This window comes from Bufo bufo, chromosome 10, assembly GCF_905171765.1.
Source record: "Bufo bufo chromosome 10, aBufBuf1.1, whole genome shotgun sequence".
Classification (NCBI taxonomy): Eukaryota; Metazoa; Chordata; class Amphibia; order Anura; family Bufonidae; genus Bufo; species Bufo bufo.
The window spans coordinates 134,783,499-134,794,755 of NC_053398.1; the positions used below are offsets into that span (position 1 = coordinate 134,783,499).

The window sequence follows — 11,257 nt, forward strand, 5'->3', positions numbered from 1 at the left end:
GGGGTATTTTATATGGGGGAGCTCTGTGTGGCACTACTATTATCAGGGGGTTTATCCGTTTCTGCAGTATTGCATTGGGGAGCACAGCGGCACAGTATTGTGGTAGGATGATTTGTCCAAAAGATGCGAGAATGATGGAAAAGTAGTAAACTAAGATTTTTTTTTTTGTCAAACTGCAGAGACAAAAAATGGCTTAAAACTGGTGGTCTGATCTGAAGGTCTGAAAGGAGAAGATCAGGAAAGAGAACATCTATGTCAAAGAGACATCACTGGATGTAAGAGGTATGTGCGCTGTATTACCCTGTATTTCCAAAAAATTTTAGAATCAAAATCCAAATACTTTGTTAAAAAAGTAAGGACTCTTTATTTTTTCATATTAAAAGAATATGGAGTTTGGATCACTTTGTTTCTTACACCGTTCACCCAATTCTTATGTACAGGATTCGTAGGATTCGAGATTCGAAAGATTCGAGAACCTTTTCAGATTCGGATTCTAAATAAATTGGATTTGTCCCACCTCTACCTTTATGTATTTAAAAGTTTCTCTCATATCCCCTCTGTCTCGTCTTTCTTCCAAGCTATACATGTTAAGGTCCTTTAATCTTTCCTGGTAAGTTTTATCCTGCAATCCATGTACCAGTTTAGTAGCTCTTCTCTGAACTCTCTCCAAAGTATCAATATCCTTCTGGAGATATGGTCTCCAGTACTGCACACAATACTCCAGATGAGGTCTCACTAGTGTTCTGTAGAGCGGCATGAGCGCCTCCCTCTGTCTACTGGTAATGCCTCTCCCTATACACCCAAGCATTCTGCTAGCATTTCCTGCTGCTCTATGACATGGTCTGCCTACCTTTAAGTCTTCTGAAATAATGACCCCTAAATCCCTTTCCTCAGATACTGAGGTTAGGAATGTATCACTGATTGTATATTCTGCTCTTGGGTTTTTACGCCCCAGGTGCATTATCTTGCACTTATCAACATTAAATTTTAGTTGCCAGATTTTTGACCATTCCTCTAGTTTTCCTAAATCCTTTTCCATTTGGTGTATCCCTCCAGGAACATCAACCCTGTTACAAATCTTTGTGTCATCAGCAAAAAGACACACCTTACCATCGAGGCCTTCTGCAATTTCGCTGAAAAAGATATTAAACAATATGGGTCCCAGAACAGATCCCTGAGGTACCCCACTGGTAACAAGACCTTGGTCTGAATATACTCCATTGACTACAACCCTCTGTTGTCTGTCCCTCAGTCACTGCCTAATCCATTCAACAATATGGGAGTCCAAGCCCAAAGACTTCAATTTATTGATAAGCCTTCTATGTGGGACAGTATCAAAAGCCTTACTAAAGTCTAGATAAGCGATGTCTACTGCACCTCCGCCATCTATTATTTTAGTCACTTAATCAAAAAAAATCTATAAGATTAGTTTGACATGATCTCCCTGAAGTAAATACATGCTGTTTTTCATCTTTCAATCCATGGGATTTTAGATGTTCCACAATCCTCTCCTTAAGTATGGTTTCCATTAATTTCCCCACTATTGAGGTCAGGCATACTGGCCTATAGTTGCCCGATTCCTCCCTACTACCTTTCTTGTGCATGGGCACAACATTTGCTAATTTCCAATCTTCTGGGACGACTCCTGTTAACAGTGATTTGTTAAATAAATCTGTTAATGGTTTTGCTAATTCACCGCTGAGCTCTTTTAATGACTTATTTGTATTAATTTTAGACAGCTGACTTAGAACCTCTTCCTCTAAAGACACATGCATCAAAAGATTCATTAGTCTTCTTTCCTAACTGAGGTCCTTTTCCTTCATTTTCCTTTGTAAAGACTGAACAGAAGTATTCATTGAGGCAGTCAGCTAGTTTTTTCTCTTCTTCCATATACCTTCCTTCTTTTGTTTTTAATTAGGTAATTCCTTGTTTTAGTTTCCTTTTTTCATTTATGTATCTTAAGAATGTCTTATCGCCCTTTTTCCCTGACTGAGCTAATTTCTCTTCTGCCTGTGCTTTAGAAGCTCTTATAAACTTGTTTGGCCTCTCTCTGCCTAATCTTATAAATTTCCCTGTCATCCTCGTCTTTTTTTTTTATAATGCCTAAATGCTATCTTTTTGTTTTTAATGATTTTGGCCACTTCTGCTGAGTACAAGGTTACAGTCTGTTTAGAAAGGATCGTCAAAACCGGAGAGGGGGAGGGGTCTTCTTTTATGTAAAGTCCTGTCTAAAGCCCACACTCCGTGAAGATATAAGTGAGAGACATGAACATGTGGAGTCACTGTGGGTAGAGATACATGGAGCTAAAAACAACAATAAATTACTAATAGGAGTTTACTATAAACCACCTAATATACCAGAGTCCACAGAAAATCTACTACTAAACGAGATAGACAAGGCGGAAAATCATAATGAGGTGGTTATTATGGGGGACTTCAACTACCCAGATAAAGACTGGGAAACTGAAACGTGTATATCTCATAAAGGAAACAGGTTCTTGGCAATAACCAAAGACAATTACCTCTCCCAACTGGTTCAGGACCCGACTAGAGGGACGGCCATACTGGACTTAGTATTAACCAATAGGCCTGACAGAACAACAGACGTGCAGGTTGGGGGACACCTGGGAAATAGTGACCATAAAGTAATAACCTTCCAATTATCATTCAAAAGAGCGTTTCTACAGGGAGAAACAAAAATACCAAACTTCAAAAAAGCAAAATTTAGCCATTGGCCTAACTAACTGGGACAAAGTCCTCAAAAATAAAAATACAGCCACAAAATGGGATATCTTTAAAAGCATCCTAAAATCTCATTGTGAGAGGTACATACCTTATGGGAATAAAAGGTTAAGGAACAAAAAGAAACCAATGTGGATAAATAGAACTGTAAAGAAAGCAATAAATTACAAAAAAGAAAGCATTTAAATCACTAAAACAGGAGGGTGGCACGGAAGCACTGAAAAACTATAAGGAAAAAAATAGAACATGTAAAAAACAAATAAAAGCAGCCAAACTAAAGACCGAGAGATTAATTGCCAAAGAGAGTAAAACTAAGGGCTCTTTCACACTTGCGTTCTTGTCTTCCGGCATAGAGTTCCGTCGTCGGGGCTCTATGCCGGAAGAATCCTGATCAGTTTTATCCTAATGCATTCTGAATAGAGAGAAATCCGTTCAGGATGCATCAGGATGTCTTCAGTTCCGGAACGTAACGTTTTTTGGCCGGAGAAAATACCGCAGCATGCTGCGCTTTTTGCTCCGGCCAAAAATCCGGAACACTTGCCGCAAGGCCGGATCCGGAATTAATGCCCATTGAAAGGCATTGATCCGGATCCGGCCTTAAGCTAAACGTCGTTTCGGCGCATTGCCGGAGCCGACATTTAGCTTTTTCTGAATAGTTACCACTTTAGCGTCCCGGCAGCCATGGTAAAGTGGAGCGGGGAGCGGGGGAGCAGTATACTTACTGTCCGTGCGGCTCCCCGGCGCTCCAGAGTGACGTCAGGGCGCCCCAAGCGCATGGATCACATGATCGCATGGATCACGTCATCCTGGAGCGCCCCGGGAGCCGCACGGACTGTAAGTATACCACTCCCCCGCTCCTACTATGGCAACCAGGACTTTAATAGCGTCCTGGGTGCCATAGTAACACTGAAAGCATTTGGAAGACGGTTCCGTCTTCAAAAGCTTTCAGTACACTTGCGTTTTTCCGGATCCGGCGGGCACCTCCGGCAACGGAAGTGCACGCCGGATCCCAACAACGCAAGTGTGAAAGAGGCCTAACCCTAAAATGTTCTTCAATTATATAAATGTTAAAAAGTATAAATCTGAAGGTGTCGGTCCTTTAAAGAGTAATGAGGGGGGAGTCGCAGAGAGCGACGAGGAGAAAGCAAAGCTGTTAAATATTTATTTTTTCTCCCCTGTATTCACTGAGGAAAATAAACTCTCAGATGAAATGCTGAATGTAAAAATAAATTCCCCATTAAAAGTGTCCTGTCTGACCCAGGAAGAAGTACATCAGCGACTTAAAAAGATTAAAAAAGACAAATTGCCAGGACCAGATGGCATACACCCCTGTATCCTAAGAGAATTAAGTAATGTCATAGCCAGACCCTTATTTCTGATATTTTCAGACTCTATACTGACAGGGAATGTCCCACAGGATTGGCACATAGCAAATGTGGTGCCAATATTCAAAAAGGGTCCAAAAACAAAGCCTGGAAACTATAGGCCGGTAAATTTAACATCTGTTGTGGGTAAACTGTTTGAAGGTTTTCTGAGAGATGCCATCTTAGAGGATCTCAACGGAAATAAGCAAATAACGCCATATCAGCATGGCTTCATGAGGGATCGGTCATGTCAAACTAATTTAATCAGTTTCTATGAGGAGGTAGGTTCTAGACTTGACAGCGGCGAATCAATGGATGTCGTATATCTGGACTTCTCCAAAGCATTTGACACTGTACCACATAAAAAGTTAGTATATAAAATGAGAATGCTCGGACTGGGAGAAAACGTCTGTAAGTGGGTAAGTAACTGGCTCAGTGATAGAAAACAGAGGGTGGTTATTAACGGTACACACTCAGATTGGGTCACTGTCACAAGTGGGGTACCTCAGGGGTCAGTACTGGAGGGGTCACTGTCACTAGTGGGGTACCTTAGGGGTCAGTATTGGGCCCTATTCTCTTCAATATATTTATTATTGATCTTGTAGAAGGCTTGCATAGTAAAATATACATTTTCGCAGATGACACTAAACTGTGTAAAGTAATTAACACTGAAGAGGACAGTATACTGTGTATATACTACAGAGGACAGTATACTGTGTATATACTACAGAGGACAGTATACTGTATATATACTACAGAGGACAGTATACTGTATATATACACTACAGAGGACAGTATACTGTATATATACTACAGAGGACAGTATACTGTATATATACTACAGAGGACAGTATACTGCATATATACTACAGAGGACAGTATACTGTGTATATATACTACAGAGGACAATATACTGTACATATACTACAGAGGACAGTATACTGTACATATACTACAGAGGACAGTATACTGTACATATACTACAGAGGACAGTATACTGTACATATACTACAGAGGACAGTATACTGTGTATATACTACAGAGGACAGTATACTGTATATATACTACAGAGGACAGTATACTGCATATATACTACAGAGGACAGTATACTGTATATATACTACAGAGGACAGTATACTGCTACAGAGGGATCTGGATAGATTGGAGGCTTGGGCAGATAAGTGGCAGATGAGGTTTAACACTGACAAATGTAAAGTTATGCACATGGGAAGGAATAATGCAAGTCACCCGTACATACTAAATGGTAAAACACTCAGTAACACTGACATGGAAAAGGATCTAGGAATTTTACTAAACAGCAAACTAAGGGCTCTTTCACACTTGCGGCAGGACGGATCCGACATGCTGTTCACCATGTTGGATCCGTCCTGCCGCTATTTCGCTGTGCCGCTGGACCGCCGCTCCGTCCCCATTGACGGCGCAGCACGGCGAAAGCCGCCGAACTAAAAAGTCCTGCATGTCCGACTTTTTAGTCCGGCGGCTTTCGCCGTGCTGCGCCGGAGCTCCACCCCCGTCCCCATTATAGTCAATGAGGACGGAGCGGCGGTCCGGCGGCACGGCGAAATAGCGGCAGGACGGATCCGACATGGTGAACAGCATGTCGGATCCGTCCTGCCGCAAGTGTGAAAGAGCCCTAAGCTGCAAAAAACAGTGTCAGGCAGCTGCTGCCAAGGCCAATAAGATAATGGGTTGCATCAGAAGGGGCATAGATGCCCGTGATAAGAACATAGTCCTACTACTTTACACATCACTAGACAGACCACACATGGAGTACTGTGTACAGTTCTGGGCTCCTGTAAACAAGGCAGACATAGCAGAGCTGGAGAGGGTCCAGAGGAGGGCAACTAAAGTAATAACTGGAATGGGGCAACTACAGCACCCTGAAAGATTATCAAAATTAGGATTATTCAGTTTAGAAAAAAGACGACTGAGGGGACATCTAATTACTATGTATAAATATCTCAGGGGTCAGTACAGCGATCACTCCCATCATCTATTTATCCCCAGGATGAGGGGACATCCTCTGCGTCTGGAGGAAAGAAGGTTTGTACACAAACATAGAAGAGGATTCTTTACGGTAAGAGCAGTGAGACTATGGAGCTCTCTGCCTGAGGAGGTGGTGATGGTGAGTACAATAAAGGAATCCAAGAGGGGCCTGGACGTATTTCTGGAGTGTAATAATATTACAGGCTATAGCTACTAGAGGGGGGTCGTTGATCCAGGGAGTTATTCTGATGCCTGATTGGTTATTCCCCTAAATTGGGAAAATTGGCTTCTACCTCACAGTTTATTTTGCCTTCCTCTGGATCAACTTGCAGGATGACAGGCCGAACTGGATGGACAGATGTCTTTTTTCGGCCTTATGTACTATGTTACTATGTTACTACGGTGGTCTCTTCCTTTTTTTGCTTTTACTGACAAGCCTAATGCCATTATCTGTTGCCTTCAATAGAGCTGCTTTTAAGTAGTCCCATTTCTCCTGGACTCCATTGAAACTGTTCCAGTCTGATAGGGACTCGTATACCACTAATCTAATTTTAGAAAAGTCAGTTTTTCTAAAATCTAAAACTTTTGTTTTTGTGTGGTGTGACTCAGTCCCTGTACTTCTAGTAAACCACACTGACTGGTGATCACTAGATCCCAAGATTTCCCCTACAGTAATATCAGATACCAAATTCCCAGAACAGATAAGGGGCACCCCAAAGATTTGCTGCGGTCAGGTGATACATGTTCGTCGTGTATACTCCTTTAAAAGGGGTTCTCCGGGAACTTGACATTGATGATCCTCTGGATAGGCCATCATTACAGATTAGCAGGGAGGGGGGGGTCTGACTAAGTTATTTGAAGAGACTGCAGAGCTCCGTACTACACTGCAACATTAGAAACGTCGCAATTTTTATAACGATAGTCTATGGTGTCGCAATGCGAATGGATTTTTTGCGACTGTCGCGTCGCAGCATGTCGCAGTGCGACACCATAGGCTATCGTTATAAAAACTGTCGCGCGACATTGGTGCGACAAAATGTCGTCCTGTAGACTTAGCCTTAAAGGGGTAAGTATTGATGATTAACCCTCAGGATAAGTCATCAATACCAGATCATGGGGGGTCTGACTCCCGACACCCCTGCCGATTAGCTGCTTGACAGTATACCAGGCATTCTATTAGGCCTGTACCAGCCAGCGACTTTGGCAGAAGGCGGTAGGACTCTATCCAATGTTGCCCCCAATGTGTTTGACTTCTCCCACCTTGAATTAATAGAAGCGATTACCAAAAGCCATGTGATGGTTGCGCCAGCGCTTTTTTTTTTTATTCCGTTTTATAAATCACTAAAAAGTTGCAGCAAGACGCAACGGCTCAGACTTGGTGAGGAGCTTCACTCTCAAGCCTTGCACCAGTATTATTCATGTTGCAGATGCAATAAGTATGATGGGAACAGGGGGAGACGGCCCTGATCACATGACTACACCCATGGGCCTGAAGGTGGTGCCCAAAGCAACCAATCAGGTCGCTGCTCTCGTTTTCCAAAGGGCATCTAAAATTACAAAAAAAATAAAAAATTATTTTAGAGGGGCAGTCTGATATTCCACTTTTCCTTGGCACCAGCAGCTTTGCAGCCACCCAAAAAAAAAAAAAAAAAAAAAAAATACATTATACAGTAAATATCTCTGCTTCCTGTTAGTGAATATAAACATTCTTGTTTAGATCTAAACCTGTGCAAGGCCCGGGCATCCCCCCCGTCCCTCCCAATACACCTGGGTCCGCCAGGCAACCACCCCTGCCGGTTCATAGAGGGGCCCCAAATGTCAGTTTAACCCCTTTGACCAGTTGTCTTCCAGCCGTCCCATTAAGAGCAGCTGCTGCTATATTAGGTGTGGACGGCGCTGACCCTGCCGACAGCTGCGCTCTAGTCTCGTGCCTCCACATGACACGTACAGCGCTCGTTATAAAGGAGAACCCCACAAGACATGGAATGAACACTGACATATCCATCACGGGATGAAGTTACAATCCACTGGAAGAATAGCCGGTGTCCCTCTGACAACACTTACTGTCCCATTCATGGAGACAAATCAAATATATATTTTTTAAAGATATAAGAAGAGACTCGATTGGCGGCAGAGACCCCATGACAACACTGAGCTGCCAGGTCTGCATGCCAGGAAGTGTTGCCATAGGGACACAAAGGCAATTTTTAAGTCAATATTCCCACGTCAGAATGAACCTTCTGACCTCGGAAAGTGACAGCCGGGGGTCTTCATCATTAGATGACATCATCGGTGGCTGGTCAGATCGTTGGGGGCGGGGTTTACACATTCCACACCCTGAGAGAGGACTAGGGCTCTTTGATTACTTTCTGAGGTTTTGAGGCTCATGGATCCGGCCTGCACTGGGAAGCGCGTCATATGAGGAAGCGTAAGCCCTGATTAATCTCCTTACAGGGTCTGAGCGCGGGTCTAGAGATCCTGGAGATTATTACGCCCCGGTCATGTCCCTGTGTGTGTACTGAACACATAAAGAGGAAGTGCACAGCACTGGGGGAGGTGGAACCACCAGTAAGACACGCTAACTGGGAATAACACACTGTGCAGGAAGATCCAGCAAACCATCAGTGGAGTTTACCAGTAAACTGCAGCTCTCTCTCTCGGATTTTGTTTGGTTTCATGCAATTTCCAAGATTGCTGCTTGCTGTCAGTGAATGGAGGAGACCTGTTGGTTTACATTCCGAGGCTGAAAACCTGCACAGTCCTAACAATACAGGGCTTGTAAGGCCTCTTTCACACTACTGTATGGCTATTTCAGCGTTTTGCGGTCCGTTTTTCACGGATCCGTTGTTCCGTTTTTTTGTTTCCGTTGTGTTTCCGTATGGCATATACAGTAATTACATAGAATAAATTGGGCTGGGCATAACATTTTCAATAGATGGTTCCGCAAAAAGGGAACGGATACGGAAGACATATGGATGCATTTCCGTATGTGTTCAGGTTTTTTTGCGGGCAATAATAGGACATGTTCTATCTTTCAACGGAACGGAAATACGGAAACAGAATGCATACGGAGTACATTCCGTTTTTTTTGCGGAAGATTGAAATGAATGAGCGGATCCGTTTGTATTATCTGTAACATAGCCAAGACGGATCCGTCATGAACATCACTGAAAGTCAATAGGAGACGGATCCGTTTTCACTGGCACAATAGAAAACGGATCCGTTTGGCTCAGTTTTGTCAGGCGGCGCTGAAGGCAGCCTCCAGAGCGGAGTGGAGACGGAACGGAGGCAAACTGATGCGTTCTGAGCGGATCCTTCTCCATTCAGAATGCATTAGGGCAAAACTGATCCGTTTTGGACCGCGAGAGCCCTGAACGGATCTCACAAACGGAGAGCCAAAACGCCAGTGTGAAAGTAGCCTAACTTGGGAACAAATCCCATCAGCGGCCTGCGTGGGGGCCCCAGATACCATAAAGGGCCACTGTGAAAAGTCACATGACCAGTGTGACTACTGACAAACAACAGGGTGATCAGTCACATGACGGGGCGGCTGCAGGTAATTGGGGTGTCATCACAGAAGAGAAAGCAGATTAGAGGGACAGCAGGTGAGATGGGCGATATATGAGCCCAGGCTGCAGGTTATTGGGGTGACAGGTGAGCCCAAGGTGCAGGTTATTGGGGTGACAGGTGAGCCCAAGGTGCAGGTTATTGGGGTGACAGGTGAGCCCAAGGTGCAGGTTATTGGGGTGACAGGTGAGCCCAAGGTGCAGGTTATTGGGGTGACAGGTGAGCCCAAGGTGCAGGTTATTGGGGTGACAGGTGAGCCCAAGGTGCAGGTTATTGGGGTGACAGGTGAGCCCAGGCTGCAGGTTATTGGGGTGACAGGTGAGTCCAAGGTGCAGGTTACTGGGGTGACAGGTGAGCCCAAGGTGCAGGTCACTGGGGTGACAGGTGAGCCCAAGGTGCAGGTTACTGGGGTGACAGGTGAGCCCAAGGTGCAGGTTACTGGGGTGACAGGTGAGCCCAAGGTGCAGGTTATTGGGGTGACAGGTGAGTCCAAGGTGCAGGTTAATGGGGTGACAGGTGAGTCCAAGGTGCAGGTTACTGGGGTGACAGGTGAGCCCAAGGTGCAGGTTATTGGGGTGACAGGGTCATGTGAGCCCGAGCTGCAGGTTATTGGGGTGACAGGGTCATGTGAGCTCGGGCTGCAGGTTATTGGGGTGACAGGGTCATGTGAGCTCGGGCTGCAGGTTACTGGGGTGACAGGGTCATGTGAGTCCAAGGTGCAGGTTACTGGGGTGACAGGGTCATGTGAGGCCGGGCTGCCGACATGTTTACGGAGTACAGGCGGATATCTGAGCCGGGCTGCAGGTCAGTGAGGTCGCCCCCGTCCTTACCTTGCTCTGCTCCTCCTGCAGTCGGGTCACCTCCTGGGTGTTGAGCCGCTGCCTCCCCTCATCTCTCATTTCGTCCATGCTCCGGAGCTCCAAAGACGCCCCTCTCTTCTCTCATTGGTCAGCAGAGATCAAGTGCTGACGTCATGATCTCGCGAGACCCTTCTCAAAAGCCCTACTCTCACGTGGAGAAGGGGGTGTGTTCGTCTCACCATGGCAACACCAAACCACGTGACTCCCCCTCCCACCCGTCGTCTCCCCTCTCTGCGGTCATGTGACTCCCAGGAAACGCACAGCTGGAGGAGAAGCAGCAGCAGTTGCCCATAGCAAACAAACAGCTGAACACCGGAAACCGAGCTGTTGCTATGGGCAACTGCCGGGGTAGCCATAACAACAAGTGTGATAAAAATGCAGCAGCAATAATAATAATCTTTATAAAGCACCAAGGGTGGCTTCTTCCATGGGGCGTCAAAGAACCTGCGCCAAACCCATGCACAAAAAAGCTCAGTGTGGACAAGGCCCATAGAGAAGGTCCGCAGCACATCTGGTGCAGAGAGTTGCGCAGATTGTGGCGTGGAATCCACACAGAGTGAAGTTATGAGCGCGGGGCGGACGCTCTCCGCAGCGTGTGAATGAGGCCTAAACTCAACATACTGTGAAAGACAGATGGAATATCTGAGGGACGTGGCCTTAGGGTTGCCACCTTTCCCAACAAAAAATACCGGGCAAGTTAAGCCACACCCCAAAGGG

The 11,257-nt window shown here is 45.3% G+C and overlaps 1 protein-coding gene across 1 annotated transcript in view; it reads right to left on the reverse strand.

The window, feature by feature from the left end:
- URI1 (URI1 prefoldin like chaperone) overlaps window positions 1-10,610 on the reverse strand; it is a 50,628-nt gene extending 40,018 nt beyond the window's left edge. Inside the window, 1 exon segment of the mRNA XM_040409737.1 lies at window positions 10,511-10,610. Within this exon segment, the coding sequence (XP_040265671.1) occupies window positions 10,511-10,588 (78 nt within the window). The 5' untranslated portion in view covers window positions 10,589-10,610.
- Between the last annotated feature and the right edge of the window lie 647 nt (window positions 10,611-11,257).